General features: G+C 42.0%; 1 protein-coding gene across 1 annotated transcript in view; it reads right to left on the bottom strand.

Annotated features, from left to right (window-relative positions):
* Window positions 1-26,969, bottom strand: part of APOO (apolipoprotein O) — a 595,595-nt gene that overhangs the window by 135,671 nt on the left and 432,955 nt on the right. The window contains exon 7 of the mRNA XM_044072293.1: window positions 19,726-19,827. Within this exon, the coding sequence (XP_043928228.1) occupies window positions 19,726-19,827 (102 nt within the window). The remainder of the gene's footprint in view (window positions 1-19,725; window positions 19,828-26,969) is intronic.

Below are 26,969 nucleotides of genomic sequence, written 5' to 3' on the forward strand. Positions count from 1 at the left end.
AAATTAAAGAAAAAAGAAAACATAAAATAGTGTTTTTGCAGGGCGGGGCAAGCCCCCTGCAACCCCATGTGTGGGGAATTCCCTTAATTATATATAATAACTCCGCTGCCACACAACTATTTGAGAAAAGAAAAAACACCACAGATATTGAATCAGTGTTGGTGCACAAACAAAACACTATTTTATGTTGCATTTTCTTAATGTTTAACATTTTCAGTGATTTGTGATTCAGTGAAGTGGGCTTCAGTCAAATGGGTTTTCATTCAACTGCCTTTCAGTCAAATGGGTTTCAGTCAAGTAGGCTTTCAGTCAATTAGCCTTCAGTCAGATTCTTTCAAACATTTAATTTCTAGTCAAGTACTGTTCAATCACATGATAGACTATACGTATATATATAGAGAGAAAACTCCTGACACTTCTTTAAGCAGAAACAAAATTAGCATGCAAACTGTCATTATACAATCCAAAGAAGAGATTTTTCATGAAAACACTGAGACATTAAATTAATGGTACTACAACAGGAACTTTTTTAAGGACAAAACTGCTCTTAATGAGCAGCTGAAAAGAATATTAAATATGAAAAATAAATTTGAGGGATTTAGCTGAGTGATGCATTTAAATGCTGTGCATACAACATCTGAAAGACTATCACACTTCTGTCTGCTGCCTCGATGAAATTATGAGTACTGAAATTAAAGTCTTGGTAACAATTCCTTACTGCAAAAGAGATAAATGATTTCCGAAATAAAGATCATTTTGTATTAAAAGGGATTTATTTGTCTAGCAGGATGCCAGAGGCAAATGTCTTACATTTAGTTATTTAACAGGCTGTGGATGGCGATTCATTACTGTGGCTAAGAAAAAAATTCCTAAAGATTCCAAGAGCAGAATAAGTTATTTCTTACACTTATTTCATTGAATTGCACTATTGTAATGCTTATAGTTGTGGTATGCAATTAATCTACTACATTTTGCACTGTTATCAAGCTTTTTTACTGTTTCCCTGCATTTATGTACTGTTTTATACTGTTTTAACTGTTTTTCTCATTGCTAGATACTGTTTCATTACTCTAACTGCATGTTTATTGAATTACTTAATTGGAAAATGCTTTTTCATACCGAGTAATATTTTCTGTTTGTGAGTGCTCTATCTGTGCCTTTCTGGGCATTTTTTTTGAGGTTTCTGTGTTCTAGTTAGGTATCATATAACTGATTTGTTTGCAGTTAAAAGCATTCTCATGAGTCTCCTTGCTTCTTTATCTGTTTAAAACTTTCATTTAGTGCCTACAGCTAGTAGCTGTAATAGGATCAATTACTATAATTGCATTTTTATTGAATTAAACTGTAAACTGCTTTTTGATACCGAGACTTGTATTTTCTATTTGTGAGTGCTCTTTCCATGCATTTATTGTGAGTTCTGCTCAGGTTGCATAATCTTGATAGAGGCCTGCTGTTGTCAAGGCCTGGTAGTTTTGTATGTTAAGTTTTCTGTATTTCTGGCAGTCGTTTTCTGCTGATAGTGCGTTGTCTTCATTTGTACTGAGAGTAACAGGGTTTCCTGACCTCCTGTAGCATGAGTAACTGGGTAACAGAAGGTGCTAGTAGGAGTGAGTAGCAATTTGAGCTCCTTGGTATATAAACCCTGTGTCTGCAAAGGGCTGTGCTTGTTATTTACCAGGCTGTGGATGGTGATTCATTACTGGGGCTAAGAAGAAATTCCTTAAGATTCCAAGAGCAGAATAAGTTATTTCTTACACTTACTTCATTGAATTGCACTTCTGTAACACTTAAAATTGTGCTATATAGTTAATCTACTACATTGTGCACTGTTACAAAGCTTTTTTACTGTTTCACTGCATTTATGTACTGTTTTTGCTGTATTTCTCATTGCTAGATACTGTTTCATTATTCTAATTGCATGTTTACTGAATTACTTAACTGGAAAATGCTTTTTCATACTGAGAGTTATATTTTCTGTTTGTGAATGCTCTATCTGTGCCTTTCTGTGCATTTTTGTAGGTTTCTGTGTTCTAGTCAGTTATCATAGAACTGATTTGTTTGCAGTTAAAAGCATTCTCTAGAGTCTCCTTGCTCCTTTATCTGTTTAAAACTTTTATTTAGTGGCTACAGCTAGTAGCTGTAATAGTTTACCATCTCCCACCCACCCTCCCTATTGTTGTCTTGTTCTTATATTTGGTGGCTTTGCAGTTGCCTGCCCATACTGTATATTTGATCTGGGTCATTCCTCCCAGTCTAGTGTCATTAGTTCATTCTACCTAATAGAGAGAGAACATTTGAGAAGGCCAACCCACTTAGATTCTTAACCTTGAATTATCTTCTGTTCCAGCTCTCTCCTTTTCCATTTTACTAAAAAAAATTAACTAATGTAGTCCAGATACAGATTTGCTGTATCCAGGACTGTTTGTAAGCTCTTGAGCCCCCTGGGAGTGGTAAGCAGTAGGCAACTTATCTACCACATAAGGAGGGTCTCTGGCCCAGAAATTGTAGTTATTGGCCATTTGGGCAGTTTTTCCATCTCTCTCAACTTCCTGATTTAAAAGCCCGCATTTGAACTTGTTTCCCCCTTTCCTGTAACTAGTCTAGTCCAGATACAGATTTGTTGTATCCAGGACTGTTTGTAAGCTCCTGAGCCCCCCAAGCCTTTCTGTGTTAGAGGGAAGCCTTCCAGCTTATCAGTGGGAGTGGTAAGCACTAGGTAACCTATCTACCACATAAGAAATGGTTTCTGGCCCAGAAATTGTAGTTATTGGCCGTTTGGGCAGTTTTTCCATCTCTCTCAACTTCCTGATTTAAAAGCCCACATTTGCACTTGTTTCCTCCCTTTCCTGTAACTAGTCTAGTCCAGATACAGATTTGCTGTATCCAGGACTGTTTGTAAGCTCCTGAGCCCCCTCCCCCAAGCCTTTCTGTGTTGGAGGGAAGCCTTCAAGCTTATCAGTAGGAGTGTTAAGCACTAGGTAACCTATCTACCACATAAGGAGTGCTTTCTGGCCCAGAAATTGTAGTTATTGGCCGTTTGGGCAGTTTCTCCACCTCTCTCAACTTTCTGATTTAAAAGCCCGCATTTGCACTTGTTTCCTCCCTTTCCTGTAACTAGTCTAGTCCAGATACAGATTTGCTGTATCCTGGACTGTTTCTAAGCTTCTGAGCCCCCCAAAGGCTTTCTGTGTTGGTGGGAAGCCTTCTAGCTTATCAGTGGATGTGGTAAGCACTAGGTAGCCTATCTACCACAAGTGGTTCCTGGCCCAGGAATTGTAATTTACTGGCCGTTTGGACAGTTTTTCCATCGCTTTCAACTTTCAGGTTTAAAAGCCCGTGTTTGCGATGGTTTCCTGCCCTTCCTGTAACTAGTCTAGTCCAGATACAGACTTCCTGTATCCAGGACTGTTTGTAAGCTTCTGAGCAGTGCCAGATTATGCTCTTCAAATTTTCCCTTAGATCTACTAGTTCTCTCCTCTCCTGTACTTATACTAGCTTATTAGTCTAGCACGTTACCAGACTTCTCGTAGCAATTATTGTAGCACGCAAAATTGCTACCAGCACTAAACGTTCTACAAGGAAATAGATCCAGTACTTATTATCAATGCCAACCCCTCCAGGCATGTCTAAAGGTCAGTTCCCTGTGCTATCTCCAATTAAACTGATGAACTTGGACATCCTGAGGCAATGTAGCAACTGCCACATGTACACCGACAACCTTCTCTTCTTACTTTCCAACACTCAGACATGCAAGAGATGCACTTATATATCCAAATTGGAAGCCACACACTCGCCAGCCAAGACCGGAATAGTTGGTCAAGAGGAGAAGGTCAACACTTGCACCACACCACATGGAACATACAGCCCTCCAGAAAACACACCAGCACTGCCTTCACATAAAAACACAAACCACACACGCACCTCCACGGAGGCTCTCAATAAAAATCTACCCAAGCAGAGACCTCCAAAGCAGAAACGCACTTGACCACCACAACACAACACTAATCACAAGAAACACAACTCCTCTAAACAGTGTGACACTCAACCAAAGCCCCTAAGGCAAAACAGCATGCTCAGCACACTAGTCATAGGTGACTCGATAGTGAGGCACACTGATGTCTCACTCACTAGGTTGAATAAGGAGAAAGTAACAGTCAGCTGCCTGTCAGGTGCCAGGATCTGCCACATAACGCATGCACTCAAGTCCCTCAACAACAGGTACAAATATGACTCTGTCATTTGATATGTGGGTGTGAATGACCTGAGACGTACCTCCCTGAACAACATGAAAAGAGACATGAATGAGCTCTCGGATTATGTAGCCCAGGCGGGTATGACCCTAGCTCTGAGCAGCATCCTACCATCACCCAAAATTATACCAGTACAAGCAGAAAATGACTGATTTCAACAATTGGCCAAGTTTCTGGTGTCATTCTACGTTAATCCAGTATTTGTCTGCCTGGGATGACATGATTGACAGACTTCGATGCTTTGCTAGAGATGGCCTGCATCTGTCACCCTTGGGCTTCCAGATACTGGCCAAGGCTCTTGCCACCCCTATAAGTGCCTTTTTTAGGTGGTGTTCCAAAGACCAAATTACCAGCATAACAACTACAAACAAATGCAATCTGAGGGTCATGCTGCTCAATGATAGAAGTCTAAATCTCAAAATGCACTCGCTCAAAGCACTCCTTAAAATGGAGAACATCGACATTTGTGCTGTAACAGAGACCTGGTTCAAGGCAGCAGAAAGCACCCCTGCACTACCAGGCTATAACTCATTCCACACCTTTCGGCCCCAGAACTTGGACCAAAGCTTCAAAGGCAGTGGTGCTTCCATATTCATGAAGGATGCGCACACCTCCAGACTGGTAGCCCAACATAACGCATCAGAGATACTTCAGGTGCAGCTAACATTGGGTAAGACAGCGATTCAGGTTGTAACCTGTTATAGGTCCCCAACCATATCACAAGACTCTCACTCCACGTTCTTAAGCACCCTGGAGACTATTAGGGTCCAACCTAACACTCTCTTACTAGGCAATTTCAACTACTCCTCCATTAACTGGGTAAACTACTCATGTACCAATACACCTGCCCAATGTTTTCTGGAGTTCATTAATTCCAATGCCCTGGACCAGCTCATTCTTACCCCCACTAAAGGTAGCAACATCCTTGACCTGGTCATTACTAACATGGGCGACCACTGCTCTACACCAATAGTTAGCTCCACCCTGCTTAGATCCGACCACAAACTAATCACCTTGGAAATCCACATCGCTCCCAACCCCCCCCACCTCCCGCAAAGGTAACCACCATGAAAAACTTCTCCAAAGCTAACTTTGGGCTCCTAAAAACAGAGGTGGCTAACTTCACGGCACCCATGCAAATGGAGAATAATTGCATGATTGCAGAATCATACACCAATGCACTGTACGAACACAAATGCATGGATCTCGCCAAACTCAATAGAACCAAGACACTCTCCTACAAAAGAAGAAGCCAATCTGGTGGTCCCCTGCCATAAACAAACTCTACAACAGAAGGAGGAAACTGATGTGGAATAAGCTGAAGTCCCAAGACTGGAGAAACTACCTTATCAGCCTCAACAAAAAGTTGAGATACCTCATCAAATCCTCTAAGGCTAGCTATGAAAACTGAATTGCAGCAGATAGTAAAGACAACCACAAGGCATTCTATAGTTATAGGTTCATAGGTTCATACTAGGCTATCTGCCCGAGGGCATTTACAAGCCTAGCCCATAGTTTTGTGGCTTACGCCACCCCTTTAGTATGGGGAACTATACCCATTATTTTGCTGTGCCTCTGTTGAGCAGTGACACTGAGGTAATCCCTGGGGTATATCTGCGATCTCCCATCCATTGGTCAAGATTTCTCTTGAACAAGGCCAGCGAGGTGCTCTGCCTCACATATACCGGGATTTTATTCCACAGCATAGGGAGTCTTTGGGTGATGAATCTATCCCTCCAGCACGTCCTATTAATAGCCGTGTCGAGGTTTAAGTCTCCCACCCTTGTGGCTCTGACGGATCTAGATTTTTGAGGTGAAGCATATTCATCAAATCTGGGTTTGACATGGCCTTGTATGTTAGGCAAAGGTCACCTCTGAGCAGTGTGTTTACTGAATAGAGCTGGAGTTCTTTCAGTCGGGCAGCATAGGACAGATGTTTGAGACCCTTTATCCTTTTGGTGAGGAACTTTTGTGGCCTCTCCAGCTGCTGCAAGTGTCGGGTCAGATACATTCAATGGGGCATTGTACTCAATCATTGGTCTGATGAGTGATGAGTATAGGAGACTATGACCTCCCTTGATCTAGATGAGAATCCCTTCATGATAAGGTGGGCAATGTAGAAGGTCTTCCTAACTACTTTAGCTACATGGGTGTCGAATGACAGACTACTATCAACCTGGGTCCCCAGGTCCCTGATAACTTCTTCTGTACTCAGTGGATTGCCACCTATTTGGTAGCTAGGGTAACCTTGTTTTTCCCAAGGGTATGACTATGCATTTTTGGCATTTAACTTTAGGCCATGGCTCTGGCACCAGTTATCCGCTTCTGTGAGACCCTTCTGAAGGATATCTGTGTCAGATGTGTTTTCTACTATGGCCCAGTTTGCAGTCATCTGCAAACTTTGTCAGCCATAACCCTCCTGTGTTTGCTTGTACTGAAAAGTAGATGCCAAACAAGAGTGGGCCCAGGACTGAGCCCTGTGGTACACCACTTGTGACAGGCTTTGAGTCTGACATGGCGCCAGCAACTCTGACCCTGTGGGTTCTGTCACTCAGCCAGTTTGCAACCCATCTTGTGATGTATGGGTTAACATTTAAGCTGATGAGTTTTTCAATGATACCCGAGTGGGTATTGTATAAAAGGCCTTGCCAGATCGAGGTAGGCTGTATGGACTGCCTTTCCCTCATCAATGGCTTTGGTGACTGTTTCAAAAGTCAACCAAGTTTAGAAGGCATGATCTGCCTTTGACAAAGCCAAACTGGGATGGATCCAAAGTCTGCAAATTCCCTATGTCTTTATTTATGAGGTCCATTATGATCCTCTCCATGGCTTTGCAGATAAGGCTTGTCAAGCTAATGGGCTGGTAATTTCCAGGGTCGGTGGAGGCACCGCCTTTGTGAAGTGGGACCACAGTTGCAGTGCGCCACTCCTGGGTAATGATCCAGAGGTAAGACTATGATTAAACAGCTGTCCTAGCTGTGGGTTTAATTCCTCGTTGAGTTCGTGGAGCACACAGCCGGGGACACCATCAGGTCCCATGGATGCTGTGTTTTTGCATTGAGAGAGCAGTTCTCACTTGGGCTGGAGAAGTTTGGGGGCTGCAATCGCTGGTATAGATATCTCTCCTTTGGGGAGGGGGAGAAGTTTGCACTGAACCTGTCAGCCAGTATGTTGGCAATGTCTGTAGGATCAGTAATCTTCACATCATTTTGAACTAGTTCTGAGCATATCTGGGAGTTTCCTCCCAGGTTTCTAACATAGCTAAAGAAGGCCTTATGATTGTCTTTTGAGTCTTTAGCTATTTTTCTCTCAAAATTTGCTTTGGATGATTTTATGAGAGCTCTTAGTTTTTACTTATAGTGATCAAGGGTGTCTTACCTTTTAAGGATTTTGCTCTATCTTGTAGTAGCTTCCTCCTTTTGTTGTAGAGTTTGTTTATGGCTGGGGTCCACCAGAGTGGACGCTTGCCTTTGGTACAAAGAGTCTTTGTTTTGCTTGGGATTGCCTTATCCATGCAGTCCTGCAGGTGCTGGTAGAAGGCATTTGTAAGTTATTCAGCTGATTCTGTACTGTGTTCCGCCGGCTCCGGGGCCTTAAAGGAGACCACACTAGTCTTTAGAAGTGTGAAGTCGGCTTTCGGAAGTTCTTTACTGTGGTCTTTTTATTTCAGGTGGGGTGGGATGAGGACCTCCAGCGAGATTAGTTTGTGATCTGATCTCACCAGTGAGGGGTATACTTCCGTGTTGAACATTGTGCTCCCATGTTCGTGATGATGAGATCAAGTATGTTTTCTCCTCTTGTGGGGATGGTGACTAGTTGTTCCATGGCATTTGAGTTTATGAATTCCAGGAACTTTTGGGCTAGGGTGTTTGGGCTTGAGTAGTGTTCCCAGTCTATATTAGGGTAATTGAAGTCACCTAGTATGATGGTGTTTGGTGATACATTTATCCCTCTAGTGTTTTCAGGAAGGCCATGTGAGGTTCCTGAGTTTGTGAGGGTGGCCTGCAACATGCTACAATTTGCAGAGCAGTCTTGCCTATGGTTAATTGCACCTGGATGGTCTCCGATGCATCGTGCTGCCACCAGTCTTGAGGTGTGGGTGTCTTTGATGAATATGGATACCCCTCCTTTCTTGGTATTGTCCGGATTTTGGGGCCGGAACGCATGATAAGAGGTAAAACCTGATAGTGCTGGGGTGCTCTCAGGAGCCTTGAACCAGGTTTCTGTCACTGCACAGACATCGATGTTCTCCATACTGAGAAGGGCCTCGAGGCGTGCATTTTGAGATTTAGACTTCTGGCATTGAGCAGCATTACCCTTAGTTTTTTCCTTTTTGTGTTCTAGGGTGGTAGGTTTAGAATTTGAGCCTTGCCTAAAAAGGCACTATGGGGTGGCAAGAGCCTTTGCCAATATCCGGAATCCCAGGGTGACAGGTGCAAGCCGTCCCTTAAGCAGCGTGGCTTGTCGAGCATGTCATCCCAGGCAGACAGACATTGGATCCCCTTTGAATGACACCAGAGTTTAAGCCAATTGTTAAAGCTGATCATCTTATCTCTGTATTGTGGCATCATTCTTGGTGAAGGTAGGATACTGCTCAAGGTCAGGGTCATACCTGCCTGGGCTACATAATCAGAGAGCTCCTCAATGTCTCTTTTCATGTAGTCCAAGGAGGTGCCTCAGGTCGTTTACACCAGCGTGGACAATGACTGAGTCATATTTGTACCTGCTGTTGAGAGACCTGAGTCCTTGCATTATGTGGCGGATTCTAGCGCCCGACAGGCAGCTTACTGTGACCTTCTCCTTACTCAGTCTGGTGAGCGGACGCCAGTGTGTCTGACTATGGAGTCACCAATGACTAGTGTGTCTGGCATTGTGTTTGGCCTTAAGGGCTGTGACTGTTTGACACTCTGACTGTGAGGTCTATGTGTTGCAGGTGTTGTGTTCTGAGGTGGTGGTTGTTTGGGTGTCTGCTTTGGTGGCCTCTGCTGTTTTGGTAGATTTTGATCAGAGCCGAGTATGTCTTTGTGTGTTTATGTGTATGATTTGAGGTTGTGATGGTACTATGTGAGACTGGGTCTATAGTGTGTGTGGTAACCTTCTCCTCCTGACTGGTCTTGCCAGTCCTATGTTGAGAGAGCTCAGCCTCCAGTTTGGCCGTATAGTTGCATCTCTCGCATGTATTTGTGTTTTGTGGGAGGAGGAGAGGGTTGTTCTGTGTACATGAGGCAATTGTAACATTGCCTCAATATTCCCAGGTTCACCAGCTGAGCAGGAGAGGACACTAGCAACTGATCCCTCGACATGCTAGAAGGACTAGACAAAAAACTTTAAAAGAGATTCCGGGGACGTGGTGACCGAGAAATGGGGTTTGCCTTTTGGGGTGCTATCTATAAGAGTGCCGTATCAAGGTAATAAGTACTGTAGGAGCAAGTGCTAGGTTTAACAGATAGAGAAAAGTCTACTTGGAGTCAAGTAGAGATGATCTTTTAGGTATTAGAGAAAGTGCTAGTAACAGGGATGCTTAAAGGTAAGATTGAAAAGAATGCACTCTGCAGTGTGCACTAGAGAAGTTAGATATGAAAGTAGGTAACTTGAGTTTTACCTGTTTAAAAAGTTAAGGTTTAGTGGAGAGTTACTATTTTTAAAACAGCAAGATGGACTGAAAGGGGTGGTTACTTTTGTATTTTGGTACTATGAAATACTGTAGGATGGCCAATAAATGTAAATAATTGAAGGGGTGGGATTTCAAAAGTGATGGTTTTGTGATTACTCACATAAGCCAGTGAAAGAAGAGAGAAATGAGATATATGGTCAGATTAACATAAGGGGCGGGCAACTAGAAAGACAGTGGTATTTAACAAGACAACTTAAATGGGTGGGAGGGAGGGGAAAAATTCTGCCTGACTCAGAACAGAGAGAGCTGTGGTCTCTTTTGAAGTTTTAATATGCTGTTAAACAGAATGCAAGCAAAACACAAGGTAAAGAAAACACACTACAGTATTCAAAATATAGAAAGGCAATACAGAAATACAAAAAATAACAGCAAACTAACCTTTCCTTCACAGCAAAGTGTAGCAGAGTCTGGATGAGCCTTTCTGGTAAAGCTGATGATGTGTAAAGAATCTCCTCGGCAATACCCAGATTTGCTCTACGCTACTGCACAATAGTACTTCCTACACTGAGCCAACAGATATTGCCAGTAAACTGGCTGACAGATTCAGTGCCAACTTTACCCCCCCCCCCCCAAGGACCAATCACAATACCAGGAGATTGTCAGGTACCCAGTGTTACTGTTGCACAGGTTAAAACAGCACTGCCCAAGGCCAAGAATACAGCTTCTATGGGACCTGACAATATCCCTGGTTGTGTTCCACATAAACTACAGAGTGAACTGGCACCACATTTGTGTGCCCTGTTCAATCACAGCCTCACCTCAGGCTTTGTCCCTACCAAATGGCGCACTGCTACAGTCATCCCTCTTCACAAACGGGTGACTACAGACCCTGGGTAAAATCGCCCCATTAGCCTTATGAGTCTGACATGCAAAGCTATGGAATGCATCATCATGGACCTAATAAACAAGGATATAGGGAATCTCCATACTCTGGATCCCACACAGTTTGGTTTTGTGAATTGTAGATCATGGCTGCTCAACTTGGTTGACTTCTTTGAGTCAGTCACCAGAGCTGTGGATGAAGGCAAGGTGGTTCATACAGCCTACCTTGATCTGGGCAAGGCTTTTGATACCATTCCCCACTCAGGAATCACAGAAAAACTCACTAAGCTTGCATCACCCCCTGTATCACTAGGTGGGTTGCAAACTGGCTCTCAGAAACCACAGTGTGAAAGTAGCTGACTCCAAGTGAGACTGCAGACTAGTCACGAGTGGAATCCCACAGGGTTCAGTCCTGGGTCCTCTCCTGTTTGGTATCTACTTCTCTGAAGTCCAGGCCAACACAAAGGGACTCTGGCTGACAAAGTTCAGAGACAATTGCAAGTTGGGAGCTATTACTAACTCCCCAAGTGATGTTGACAACTTACAGAATGGCCTCACTGAGACCAATGACTGGTGTTAGAACCATGGCCTTAAGCTCAATGCCAAAAAATGTGTCGTCATCCCCTTTGGGAAAAACCCAGTTCCCATGAATTACCACACTGATGGTAGTCCACTGAAGACAGAAGGTGTTATAAGAGATCTGGGAACACAGGCTGACAGCAACCTCTCTTTTGATCACCACATTGCCACTGTGGTCAGAAAGTCCTTCTATGTGGCCCATCTCATTACTAAGGGTTTTGCATCCAGGAAGAAAGAGGTCAATGTCTCCCTCTACTCTTCCCTCATTAGGCCAATCATCGAGTACAATGCCCCATTTGGTATGTACCTCACTAGACACCTGCATCAATTGGAGATGCCACAAAAGCACCACACAAAGAGGTTCCTAGGCCTTAAATACTTTTCCTATATGGACAGACTCAAAAACTCCAACTATTCTCTGTCTCATATCGTCTTCTTAGAAGCGATCTGTGCTTGACTTACAAAGCCATGTCTGACCCAGCTCTGATAGAAATGCTACATCTAAATAAATCCCAATCCCTCCACACCACACGCTCCAGAGACCTCAACCTCATTACCACAACTAAGAGAACATGCTGGAGGGACAGGTTCATAACCTAGAGACTGCCCATGCGACTGAACAGACTTCCCATACATGTCATGCAGAGCACCTCGCTGACCCTCTTCAAGAGAAATCTTCATGAGTGGATGGGAAAAGTACAATTGTGTACACTTACCATAAATGTAGATGTTCAAGTGTATTCCCTGTTGCAGTCATCGCATTTGGGTTATCTGCCTGCAAGTAGCCCTCAGCAGGCCTGAATACCAGAGTCTTTGGATTTCTGCACTGGATGCGGTCTCTTCTTCCCTGACGTCAGGTCATCAGGGGTATAAAACATGCAGCCAACACCATTACATCAGTTTTTCTTGCCCCAGATGTCAGGTGGCCCCACAATAGGAAGCAATTATATGGTATGGTACACCCCCATCAAAAAGCAAATACACAAGAAAAAATAAATATACCAACAAGAAGGAAAGGTAGAGCCAAGAGAAGTCAGGGGGCTGGAGGGAGGGTAACCAGGACTGCAACAATGAATACACTCGAACATCTACATTCATGGTAAGTGTACACAACTGTACTATGTTCTTTGTGTTTCACTGTTGCAGTCATCACATTTGGGTTGATTCCCAAAGCTAAGGAAGGTAGGAGGAAGTTAAAGAGCATTAGGGCCAGCTATTAAGCCCTGCAAGACTGCAGTGGAAAATCCAGCTCTGGATTTAGAAAAGATAGGCATGTGGTAATGCTTGGTGAAGGTATGTACAGAGCTCCAGGTAGCAGCTTCTAGAATGTCCCTGGTAGGGATTCCTCTGAGAAATGCCGCAGAGGTAGATGCAGCCCTGGTGGAATGTGATCTTATCCCTTGTGGGGTAGGTTTTCCATGGTGCTTGTAGCAGAAATGAATGAAATGGGCTATCCATTTGGAAATGGTTTGCTTTGAAATGGCCTTCCCCTCTGCCCCTGCAGCAAAGCCAACTAGCAGCTGTTCAAATTTTCTGAGAGGCTTAGCCCTGTCCAAATAGAATCTAAGTTGTCTGTGCACGTCCAGAGAGTGCAGTATTCATTCCCCTTTGTTTTGTGGATTAGGGAAAAAAGTAGGCAAATGAATGGAATGATTTAGGGCCACACTAGACACCACCTTGGGCATAAAGGAAGGATTAGTCCTGAGGTAAACCCTGTCCGCATGGAAGATAATGAAGGGTTCCACTGCCATGAGGGCCTGTAATGCAGACACTCTTCTTGCTGAAGTGATGGCTAGAAGGAAGGCTGTTTTCCAAGAAAGGAATTTCAACTCTGCTGTTGCAGCTGGCTCAAAGGGGGGAAGAGTGAGTTTTTCCAGTACAAAGTTAAGGTCCCAAGGCTGGAGTGGGAGCTCTCCTGGGGGGTCTTAAATTTTTGGCCCCTCTAAGGAATTGTTTTAGCAAGGGGTGAGAGAAGAGGAGTGGCTCAGTATTATAATGCGCTGAAATGGCAGAGGCATGAATTTTAATTGATGAGAAGGATATGCCCTTCTGGAGCAATTCTGTTAATTACTCTAGAATATGAGGTAAGCTAGGCACCGTTGTGCCCATCCCCTGAGCCTGGCTCCAGGAACAGTATCTTCTTCACTTTTAGGCATTGGATTTTCTAATACTAGGCCTCCTTGCCTCCAGAATGACATCCGGCACCTACTTACTGAGGGATGCTAGAGGAGAGCTCAAGGAATTAGCCAGGCTGCAAGGTTCTGGGTTTGAATCTGAGGGTGCAGAATCTGGCCCACCTGCTGGGACAGCAGAGAAGGGGTCTGAGGCAGGTGCCATGGTAGTAGCAGTGTCATACTGTGCAAGAGGGGGTACCAGTGCTGGCGTGGCCAGTCTGGTGCAATCAGTATTGTCCTTGGCTTGTCCCGTTTGATCTTTAGTAGAACCTTCGAGAGGGGAGGCAGAGGGGGAAAGTCATAAACTGAGACACTTTTCCAGGTAAAGGACAGGGCATTCACTTTCCAAGCTTGACTGTGGGGAGTTCTTGTGCAGAATTTGTTCAATTGGTAGTTCTGAGAGCAGGCAAACAGGTCTACCTCTGGAGTCCCCCATTTGTTCCTCAAGAGGTTGAATATTTTGGGTTCTAGTTTCCATTCATGTGGGTCCATGAGATTTCTGCTTAAGTCGTCAGCCAGTGAATTTAGTTTGCCTGGCAGGACTTGTGCTTGTAGGTGTACTTGGTAGCTCAAGGCTGTGTTCCACAGAGCCATGGCTAGTCTGCAGAGAGGGTACGAGTGGGTTCCCCCCTGCTTGTTTACATGCCACATAACAGTGGTGTTGTCTGTCTTTACCAATAGTTGTCCTGGAAGAATTCGGTCTGTGAAGGCTGTCAGAGCATTCTGCACAGCTAACATTTCTTTTTGATTGATATCCAGGTGCATCTGTCTCAGGTTCCATGTGCCCTGAATGCACTGCCCTGCCATGTGAGCCCCCCATGCATAGTCTGATGCGTCTGTTGTTAGGGTTTGGGCAGCAGGGGGTAGAGTGAAAGGGAGCCCCTTGTTGTGGTTGCAGGCCTCTGACCACCAAAGGAACTCTGTCTTCATACAAGGAATGATAGAAATCATTGTTTCTAGGTCCTGAGAATGTTGACACCATAGGCTTTTTAGATACCACTGGAGTTTCCTCATATGCAGTCTTGCATATGGAATTAGTAGAATGCAAGAGGCCATGAACCCTAGAGCTTGCAGTATTTTCCTTGCAGATAGCTGGGGTTTTGTGGCCAATAGTTTGAAGTAGGTTGTCAAATAAACTTGTTTCTCCTGCGTGAGGAATGCCATCTGGGAAGCTGTGTTCAAGCTTGCTCCCAGGAATACAATCTCTTGGCAGGGTACTAGGTGAGATTTATTTTCGTTGATGGTGTACCGCAGTGAGGTTAGAAGTTTCTTTACGAATGCCAGGTGTTGTAATAGCAAGTCCTGGCTTTCTGCCTGAATCAGACAATCGTCCAAGTATGGGTAAATTTGAATATTTCTCTGCCTGCAAAATGCAATAGCTGGAGCTAGACACTTTGTGAACACCCTGAGTGCAGTAAATAAGCCAAAGGGAAGTGCAGAGAACTGAAAGTGAATGGAGCCCACCCTGAAACGTAGGTATTGTCTGCAGGATCCTCTCAGTGGGATGTGCAGGTAAGCTTCCTTTAAGTCTAGGGTTGCCAGCTAGGCATCCTTGGCTAGCATAGGAAGAAGGTGTCGAAGAGTTAGCATTGTGAGTTTTGGAACCACCAAAAAGGTGTTGAGAATAGAGAGGTCCAGGATAGGATGCCAGGAGTTGTCTTTTCTGGGTACCAGAAAAAGTCTTGAATAAAAACCTTGTCACCTTTGTTCTGCTGGGACAGGTTGAATAGCCCTGATACTGAGAAGAGAGAGAACCTGCTGTTAGGCCTCTGCCCATTGATTTGGGGGTAGGTCTGGCCAACCATTTGGGGTTGGTAGCGTGTGGAAGTGGAATCTGTATCCTTGGGAAACTATGTTCAAAACCCATTTGTCCTGGGTAATAAGTTCCCAATTTTCTGCATGCAGGGCGCGCTTTCCTCCTAAGGGAGCAGGTAGTTGAGCACGGCTTGGAAGGGTTAAGGCTAAGTCATTGTGCCATTTTTTCCGTAGGGGGGTGGCTTACTACTCCCTGCTTTGGAAGTGGGAGCCCCCACTGCTTAGATCTGTGCGTAGCCTGAGACTAGGTGGTCTGCTGTTCCTGGGTTTGGTCTGAAAATGCCTGGAAGGGACTGGAAAGGACCAGTTCTTTGAAGGCCAATGTCTACTGAATCTGGGAGGCTGTACTTGTAGGAAATCTTTAACAATATGCATAGATTTAGCTTTTTCCTCCATCCTTTTGAGGACTTCTTCTGCTTTGTTGCCAAAAAGGTGGACTTGGTTTAAGGAAGCATCCAGTAATTTAGCTTTAACATGATCTGGCAAGTTTTGTTCCTTAAGCCAAGCATGCCTTCTAAGTACAGACCCAGTGACAGCAGCCCTGCAAGATGCTTCTAAAGCATCAAAACCACATTGCAAAGTATGTTTACCAACTTGTTCTGCAGAATGCATTAAATCTTGCAATTCTTTGTGTTCAGCACAGTCAGGAATCAACATAATTTTCTGTTTAAGTAGTCCCATAATATGCTGCTGATACTTTAACATATGAAACTGGCAATTTAAAGCCCTAATGGTCAAAGTAGCAGAAGTGTATACCTTCTTACCCCATCTGTCTAAGGCTCTAGAATCTGTATCAGAAGGGGTAGGATTTTTGGCAGCAGTACCTTAATGCCTTTTGGTCCTTGGAAAAAGGTCTCTGGATCCGCAGAAGGATTCTTGAAGAGGAACTTGTGAGAGGCAGGTACTCTGTAGTACCTGTCAGGTTTTCTAGGAGCTGGAGGCAAAGTGTCTGGGGTAAGGCTAGATCCCAAGAAAGCATCATCTACAATGTCCAGAACAGGAGGGATAGCCAAAGTCCTGTGTTGAGGCAGGAGTAAGAATTCCTTAAGAGTCTTTTTGGACTCAAGAGTAATCCTTGCTTTCCCAGCGGAAATGCTCCCTAACAGTATGCAAGGTTTCACCGAAAGAAAAATCTTCTGGAGGGGAAGCAGAGGGAATGGCATCCTCTGCATCAGAATCCTCATAAGTACATAAGGGCAAATCCTGGTAATCAGAAGGAGCAGAAATATCAGAGTCCTGATCAGAAGAATCAGAAAGAAAATCAGTTCTAGGTCTCTTGGAGGGGGAAGGCTGGCTTCCCCTAATTAAGGTAATAAGGTCTTTAGCCATTCTAAGCATTTGTTTTTGAGGCATATGGGCCTGAGCCTGCGGTTTGGTCATCGGTTTTCTAGGCGTAGTATGAATTTTTGGCCTGAGGAATTCGGAACTTCTGGATGGAAACAATGGCGTCGGTTTAATATGAATGTCTGTAGACCTGAATACACCTTCAGAAGGTGGTGCCTGCACAGCAGCTCTGGACCCATCCAAAGTAGAGACATCCGCAGGTTCCATAGTCGAAGAAGCATCTTGCGGCATACCGGACTCCGTTGGGTCTCAGTAGAGGCCTCTGAATCTGAAGTAGCAGGTATCAGGGGCTGCGAAAGCACCTCACTGAGTACCGGCGGACTGGCGACTAGCTTAACGGAAGCATCGTCGGCAGTTTTGGACCTATGCCATCAGTCTCTGTCTTTATCCTTATGTTTTATCTGAAGATCGTTAGTCGGATGGCTTAACGAAGCCATTTCGGAGTACGTAGATAAAGTACGAAAGTAATTGGCTGCAAAAATGGCCCGACAACAAATAGTTTGTGAGTTGAACAAGGCACAAAACCGACAGCGAGGGACATCGTGGTCTGGGCCTAAACAGGGGATGCAGTAAGAATGAAAATCTCTATGTGGTATTTGCTTTCCACATGTAAGACAATTGTTAACTTTTATTGACATTGGTTGGAGCAAGAAAAAGGATCCCCAATGGAGTACTTATCTTTTTTGAAGACTTCAGGTCTGAAACTCGAAAACGAAAATTTCAGGAGATGGCCAACCGGCACTTGCGAACTGCTTCTGCTTTGGGCACCGCACAGCAAGAAAGACTTATGTAATGGCATCGGCTGCATGTTTTAGACCCCTGATGACCTGACGTCAGGGAAGAAGCAGAGCATCCGATGCAGAAATATGAAGACTCTGGTATTCAGGCCGGCTGAGGGCTACCTGCAGGTAGATAACCCAAATGTGATGACTGCAACAGTGAAACACGAAGAACATCAGAAAATTCACCCCTGGGATAACTCCAGTGGCTCTACTCGACAGAGGCACTGGGAACTAAGGTTAGGTGACACTATGCCACGGTAATCCTATGGCTAGGCTTGTAAAGGCCTCAGGGCCATTAGCCTAGTACACACCTATGAACTCTTGTAAACATCTTTCAGTCAGCTAATATGACTTTGGCCTTGGCACACTCTCTAAACCCAACACCAGAAATATGAGAACAAACAATGGAACCCATCAGCTTTCAGGTCTACATGTTCCAGAAGTCTGTCTTCTTCAATCAGTATATTCCAGTTCTATGAACATACAGACAGGATCATTGAAAACAGTAACAACAGGGAAACCAAATCCTTCTGGGCCAAAATAGAAGGGGTGAAGAAGAGCTATTTTTATTTACTTTGTTTAACTTAAGCACGACTGTTTGAATCTCAGGAAGGGATGGAAATGAATACAAGAATCTCTTTTTCTAATTAAGGACATAGCATCTGATCTGTATTCCACCCTTTACAATGGATCACAGCCACAGCAATAAGAAACTGAGATATTTCAAGTATTTAAAACTTTTATTGGTGAGAAACATTACCAACTAAATTCCAATGCCTTCAGAAGAGAATCTCCTTTTACAGACTCTTAGACCTCCCTAGTCAAAGGAGTCAGTCCTGATTGTGTGGATACCTGGAACATGTTGTTCAGAAAAAAAGTTACTGCAACACTAAAGCCTTATGGCCGCTAAGAAGAGTATGCTTATGTTGTAATAAACTATGACATTATATGATCATACTAGGTTTCACACCACATTCAGATGCGTCTGGTAGGCCATTAGGGAATAGAGAACTATATCTTTATTATACTGATGTACAAGTGACGTTCTCACAAACTCTAGAATGCTCCCCAGTCTTTTAAATTAATTTTATGAGCCCATCAACATCATTAAAAGGCATCTGCAGTCAACAATGCTCAGCCAAAAAATAAAAAACATTTACAGGTAAAGAACAGCAAACCACCTGCATGACATCTCTCTCTATACATAAATGTATAACTAGTAACAGATTGCCAGATATCATTGCAAGATCAGAGTTCAATGGATAATCTGCATATATAAAAGTAGGCTAAGTGAAAGCATTAAGATGGCTACAAGTAGATGTTCTAATGCTTTAGGAGGCACATCACAAATCTTCTGAGATGGTCCACATTCTGAAGGTGCAACAGCCATATCTGCTCCTAATACTAGGAAATGTAATTATTTTAAGGGGCTAGTTGTATGCCGCAACATTTTTTGTTCTGTCTGTACTTTTTGGAGTTTGTGGGACAGTGTCTGCCAAACAGCTGGCAAGCCAGGTTTGACAAGCAACCTTGGTACTGGAGGACTGGTAAACAGACAGAAGAAACAACTAAAACTAGCTCCATCTCCTGTTTTTGAAGGTGGGTGTAGGAATGCCTTAGGAATAGCAGTTTCTGATAGAGAATAAGATTAGATGAACACTGTCATCAAAATCTGGCCACTGAATGAATATACAAACTGCAGTGTATGAGTGCTCGCCACCATATCAAATACCAGTGCAGCATAAAGGTGAAAAGGTTGAGTGGGACACAAAAAAAAAAAAAAAAAAAACTTCTAGGTGGATCATGGTGATCCAAGGCCACTGTCAGTCATCACCTCCTTCAATTGAACTACTACTACACTGGACAACAGACAGATCACTAATGGACCTGAAGCCTGTATGGAAACTCAAACATAACAAAATAGACAAATAAATCCATAACATATAATTGCACAGAACATTCACTAAGGCATTACAATTTTGTAATACCAGTGTACTAGGTGGACTGCATTTTATTTACAGAAAAAAAATTCCTGAGCAAAATGCACCTGCTATTACCTATATAATGATTGTTTTTGTTTATGGATAGTGCTGACATGACACATTGTCCTGAGCACTCAGTTATGAACTACTGATAACAAATATCTATGAGGTTACATGGCACATAGAAAAGTAATAACTTCAAAAAACTTTAGAATTTGCATTCTTAGCAGGGTGCATAAATTCTCCAGAAATTAAAAACAAAAACAAAGAAAAAGAAAAAGAAAAAAAAACATAGATACACACCTTTCCTTTTTTGGGCTTCTTTTTGTTGGAGCTGTCCTTCCAGAGAGTTTCTAAAGAAACGTAGCTTTGGATGCCCCACTCGTATAACCTTGATTGTGTTGTCTTAAGACAAAAATAATATGTTAGTGAATTAAATAGTTAGACATGCGCACACACGTGTATTATATATAATACAGCAATAAAGTTCAGCAGAGTTTATTTTGAAAGTGATAACACTGTTTTGTGTAAACAGAAAATATTATATGAGAGCTACTTGATTTTGTTAGCTTACTACACTGCCCCAACATATCTAATTTTCTTTTTTTGTATTACATGCACATTTGCTAAGCATTCCTTAAGCCAGCTCAAAGCACAAAGTCAGGGCATCTGATCTCACTACTAGATGATGGAACTGATCAGGAATGAGTGGAAAGATGAACAGATATGTCCCTATTTTTCTTTTCTCTGGAAGGGTATAGAAGTCTCTGTTTCTCTGCCAGCACCTAGAAGCTGGATGATCAGTGATGCAAGCTCATTGCTTGTGCAGGTGCATTAGGACAGGAGTGAGTACACTGATGTTTTCACTGTGCATCAGCACTACCATGGCAGGGGGAGGGCTTAAAGAGGAAGAAGTCTGTTTCCTCTTCCTCCTCTACATTCTACTGGGTGCAAAGTCTACTACAGATTGGAAAGGGAATCAAGGTATACTGAAATTCAGAAAGAAAGCCTCCTAAAACAAACTGTACCATGCAACTCTTCTGAAGAAAGGGGACTCCCCCAAGTATACTGTTCTTTAAAGGAAAACTTCACCCTAGAACTAAAAAAATCTGTTTTTTTTTTTCACTTTAGCTTTGTGTCCTGACCTATATTAACACCTCAAAATCACTCTAAGTGCTTTATTTGTAATCTTAGCCTGTTTTCCACATGGCTACCAATGGGGCTTAATGTATCAATGTCATCTTGTTCTCCCTCAACCCTTTCTCTTTCCCATAATGTTTTGTATGACTCACGCCTGACATACGGAAGTAACTGTGAATTCCCATCCCACTGACATATAATGGGATTTGTGTGGGTCACTGTTACTTTCTTTACCTTCTGTAAAAGGACTGCTTCTTTTCTGTTTCTAATCACCCTCATTTATGTTTGGCTCAGAGCTTGTTTTACACTATACTTAGAAGTTATCCAGCTACAACCAAAAGTAGCTTAATCGCAGGTCATTGTATTGTCTAGAGAGAGGACCCCTGAGAGAGGGTTAGAAGGTGAGGTAATACAGAAGTTGGTAGTGCCCAAAGCCTACTGCCTGGCACTTCTAGCCATAGTCCATGACATTCCTTTTGTAGGTCCTATGGGCATAAACCATAATAAGAGACATATTATGCAGAACTTTTATTGGGCTGGGATTACAAAAGTTGGTGATATTACTTACATGGTAAACTTACTAGGTAGGAGGCAGGGGAACAAACTGTACCATGTTAACATGATGAGGTCTTATTATGACAGGGAGGCCCTTGTGCGGAGTATTTGCATTGAGTGGCAGGTGGAGTCTGAGGAAGATAAGGTAGTGTGGACCCTAGCCTGCAAGCAGGCATTCCAAAAGCTTAAAGGAGCTTTGGGTGGACCCTCTGTGCTACCGAGCCCAGATTACAGCAAAGAATTTGTTGTACAAGTGGATGCTTCAAACCACAGGGTGTGAGCTGTACTCAGCCAGGTTTCCTCAGAGGGAGAAAGACACCCAGTTGCACATCTCAGCCATAAACTCCAACCCAGGGAGGATGCCAATTCAGATGAGATCTCAAGACAGGGTAGGGTATAGGTTAATGTGTTCCCAGACAGGTCCATTTCTCTCAAGCAGCGTTTTTCCAGGGTCACTTGAAAAACTAGCTAGAGTTTTCAAAGGGGGGAGAGATATGATGATATACTATAGTGCCATCTGTGCTAGGGAGAGTAGGATAGTACATGTATACATATGACATCACAACCTGCTAGAGTTTTGTGAAAAAAAAAAAAGTTTATGTCATTTGATTATCTCTCTGATTTGTACAGATGCTGGTGTTTTATATAAACACACACACACAAACACACACACACACATATATATATAAATATATATATATATATATATATATATATATATATATATATATATATATATTTGTAAAGTTACCTGTGTTAAACATGTATAAATGTATATAAGGTTGTATTGCTGTAACTGATCAAATGTGAATGTTTTATCAGAGAACCCTAGAAGGGTGGAAAGTTTGAATTTATGTTTTAGCTTTCAGATGCTGCCACAGATCTTAGTAAAGCTCTGTGTGTGTATTGTACCAGAGTCAGGTGACCACATGTGATGTCACCCTCTAACCAGCTGAGCTCATCGGAATCCTCACAGCAGCACTTTAGAATCTGACAGGAAAGATTTCTGACACAGGATTTAATCTTACACATCCATAGAGGCAAGTCAGTGAGATTCAGAGACACCATCTGTCTTTTGCTGCTGTGGTAAGACACTCAACACATAGCCTCCCTTGCTTTAGTGAGTAGTCAGGGAGCAGTGATTCTTTAGTTAGACAGGGACATCTAGTGAGAATAATGTCCTGTTTTTTTTCTGTAACTGTGAGAAGCTAACTGTATTATTTTTGAAATCTCTGTGGTTGAACTCTGTTGTTTATTGTATTCAGTATTCTCTTGTTTTCTGTTTTATTATTTATTCTTAAATATTTTAATGCCTTTTATTGTGGCTGGTTCTTTAGAGAATGCTTTTAACATCTTGAGAGCATTTATGCTTATTTTGGGTGACACCATGGCCACTCCTGAAAGCCTTGCTGCTCTGGCCAGACTCCATTAATATTAATTAATTGTACACAGTATAACTGGGTACCCTTTGTAAGAGCCTTAAAATAGATGGCTGGTGGCAGCCTGATTACCTCTGAGTTGGGGCAGAAAGGGACACAGTTAGAAAATCTGTGCCAGCTTTTCCCAGGTGTGTATGTGTGTATAAAACTCAAATATTCAAGTGTGTGTGTCAGCTACTGGGAACAAGGAAACAGAGATCCAAGGTGGTCAGTGTGGAGTTTTTTGTGAGCCTGGAGATAGTAAGAAAGTCCAGCTCCAAATCTGGAGTGCTCCCTGTGTGCTCTTAAGGGAAACCGTGCTTGGTGCTAGGAGCTGCATCTGAGAATACTGGATGAATCCATCTTTCCTCTTAGTGAACATCCCTCACCGGAGTCAGTGGTGAAGATCGAGTCTCCTTGATTGCTGGCCCAGAATTGTGGCAATGTCACAACTGTATTCAGCATTCCATCTCCTTGTCCTTCTTTCTCCTCCTCATTCTCCTGGGTGGAAAGTATACCCAAGCTTGATAACCACATCTCTGAAAACTGCTTTAGTGTGAACTGTATGAAATTTCTCTGTTGTTTGTAAAATGCCATCAAATACCACAATATCCTTGACTTCCCTGGATTAATGAAAATGCCTAAGAAGGATGTTAAGTGGTAAAGCTTTACTTCATTACATTGTGTTGTGTTCACATTTCATTTGTGAAATGGAGATGCTTTTATCATTCTAATGTGCTGTATTTGCACTGCATTTTGTTAATATGGTCATCTGTTATCTATAACATAGCTGTAACTTATTCACAGAATTATTACAGGTTTGCGTAACTTTACAAATTGACTCAGCAAGGTTTCCTAACATTTCCTGATCAAATATTTCACATTAAATATGAATTACAAACAAGATGTGCAGAGATTTTGTTTGATGAATGTTTTTTCTCTTTCCTATGTGCTGCTGGTACGAGATGTAATTAGAATAGAACCACCATTGTTTGTTAGTGTTCATGATTATGTGTTACACATCTATAGTAATATTATACAGTTGCTTAAGATCTAGTGCAGCAACCTGGGTTGTTCAGTAAGACTGTTATGTAAGCTAACGGTAACAGTGCCTTATTTGCTCACCTTGGTGACTGGTATTGTTATGTAGCTTCCTTCGGCCTTTAAATTATCCAATGGACACATTGCTGCTTTTTTTCTTTAAATTCACTCACCTTTGCGGTGACACTTTTTATATTGCACACCATCTAGCTTGTAACAATGCCAAATGATTAAAGTAGAGCATTTGAAAGCTTGAGATTTTGCTACATATGCAGAATTCATATTTTTCTACAAGTGGGCTAACAGAATATATTTTTCATTTCAGCGCAGACGGAGCATTTTAGCTCCAGTTTACTGCCTCCATTGCCATTGGATTTCAGGATTCACAGAACTCCATGGTGCCATTATTGTGGCTCTGCAACCATTGAAATCAGATAAAGAGTATCAAGGCAGGTTAATTTATTGGCACCACTAATTCAGCTTCAGTTCTACATGAATAAATTGCATTTCCCAAACCCTGCATTTGGCTATTACCTTTAGTTGGAATCTCCCATATAAAGGCTTTTTGATGACTACCAAACCCCGCACAACAATCTAAAAAGGAACTTGTAAACAAACAAACTAAGGTCTCTTGTACAGGCAATTAAAATGAAAAATGCCTACTGCCCACTTTATAAAGAATTAAAAGAAGTTAAGCAATTCAGCATTTCTCCCCTTAATAAAAATATAAAATCTATTTGCTATATGCTATCACACTATCATACTGTATAGGTTATTTGATTTTTTTTAACATCTGCTCTCTCTTTTTACATTATGGTTACCTACATTATTACATTAATTTTTACAGGAAAGGGAGTCAAGGTTTACTGAACTTTAACAAGGAACCCTCCTAAAACAGCTTAATAATCCCATGCTATGCTTCTAAAGAAAGGGACTCCTCCCATCCCAGCCCGCAGTTCTTTAAGTAAACCTACATCTCAGACAGGTAGATTTTTTTTTAGGAACTTTATAAAGGATCTGGTTTACTACTATACTAAACAGAAACCTGCAAGGTGTAAATGGACATTAGCAACTTAGTGTGAAAGGAGACTGCTTCCCACCTACAGGTAAAGATTTTTGGCTTACAAGTTTTAAATCATTTAATGCACTTATTTTCCCTTTTCATCTCTACTTATAACACAAAAGCTCTTCCAAAACAAGCATTCCTTTCTACTCTCTGGTCTTGCATGCCCCTATCTCACTTAGTTCCTCTTAATAGTAAGTCTGTTTCTCCTGTTTTTTTTTACTTCCTTGGAATTGTTCTTAGGATAGTGTTACTTCACTTATCAAATGGTTTCTAAAAATTCAGAGGGAGAGGAAGCCCCACTCTCTACTCTACTCCCACTGCCACCCACCCCATATCATCACACTTGTGGTTAAATAACTTTTCCCCTCTTGTCAATTAACCAATAGAAATCCAATAACAACCTGTCATTATATCACCAAACAATTCCACACCCACAAATGGACTTCATTTACACTTACCTTAATCCTGAAATTTCCCTATTTATGTTATGCCTTACTGCACTTACCTACCACTCTGTTAACTTTCCATGCACTACTAAACTTAAAACATGCAACAAAAATCCAATTAACAGTATGTGTATAACAAATATATAAAGACAATGCAAAACTGATGACGTATATCACATGAAGGCAATATATTCTGCAACCCTATCTTCTCCATAAATCCAAATCATCTTTCCACCAAATTAATAGTCTCCTGTATAAACTCTTTTATCTGGCAAAGAAGCTTTTGCTTGCCTAGGATGTACATCTTAACCCTGGACAACTACCCGATTATAACTGTCTTTTCCTCCTCTCTCAAATGTCAACCAACAAATGCCTACAATAGCCATCCTCAATCTCTAACAATAATAATAAACAGAGCCTTTTGGATACATACCTCTATCTCAAAATCCTCACATTGCTGCTGCTGTAACTGAAACATGAGCTAAAGATGACTTCTGCCCTTCAACATTCATTAGATGTAGCTACATCAACCTAAATATCAGACCTGGTATGAGATGTTGGGGTGGCATCATGCTGATCATTAAGCAATGCCCCTGACTCAAAATTGCAAACCTCAGCTCAGCTTCATCACAAGATGACAGTGGCCTCAATTGGATTTGTAGTCACATAACCTTAGGCAACCGCTGAAACCCTTTACAGAGACGGTCTACATGCCTTCACCTTCTTCTAGCAACCTTATTCAAGAAACTATTCATAATATGTTTTCAACAAATATAAATAAAAACTGTATCATCTTAGGTGATTTCAGTCTCAATGCCATTAGTCCAGATCACCCAAAAATCCATATGGTGTTACATACACTAGGACAAAAACAACTAGTAACACAACTTAATAGGGCAAAGAGGCAAACTGGAGGCCATACAATTAATGTTACAATAACAAATATTAAACATCTTCTAACACTGATATTCTCCCAAATTTCATTTTTGATCACTGTACAATTATTTCAAAGTGGACATTCAAAATGAAAGTGTGTCCCCCAACAATCGTTACTCCTAGACCTATTCCTCAAAAACAGTCACTACTAAATAATACCATTCATGTAACATGCAGGCATCTCAGAGGACAAAAATGCCCCCTGACTTACACATGATATTATAAAAAAAAATTAGACGACAGAAAAACCATGGAAAGACTGGAAACATAATACCCACCAATCAAAATCTCCACCAACAATACTTTGCATTAAAATAGTTAACCAAAACTGACACCAAAACTGCCAAAGATTTATACCTCCAACAAAAACAATATAACATCACATCCAGATCTAAGGTATTTTGGAAAGAAATAAAACAAACAGGTAATATTACTAACTCTACTAATTATACTAGTAGGCAATATGGCAATCCAAATACTCTTGCCAATAACCTTAGAAACTACCTTCTTTTAACCCTAAATGATTTGACCAACTCATTTCCTTCACAGCCCTATCCACACAGCATGCCATTCCCCCATCTCTATCCTTACTCAGTTATGTTGCCACCTTCTACTTCACTGCCATAACTGAAAAAAAGACTATATCCTTAATTTCTAAATTTAACTCCTTAGGCGTTACATCCATCAAGATACATCTTACATTCGTTTCTACAACTAGCAGCAAAAATTCCTTTCCTTCATCATTCAAGCACTCAACCATTATTTCCTCACAAAGTCCACATGACCCCACAACTTAAGGACTACAGACGAATCTCAAATTCATACCCCATTCCTCAAATCTTTGAAAGAACTTATATAGCAGTTAAAGTTTAAGCATACAACAGTTATAGCTTACTTTATGATCAGCAACAAGGTTTCAGTACTCAGCTTGCATTACTATCCGCT

Source organism: Protopterus annectens, chromosome 5.part0 (genome assembly GCF_019279795.1).
Source record: "Protopterus annectens isolate FY-2018-M chromosome 5.part0, PAN1.0, whole genome shotgun sequence".
NCBI classification, from domain to species: Eukaryota; Metazoa; Chordata; order Ceratodontiformes; family Protopteridae; genus Protopterus; species Protopterus annectens.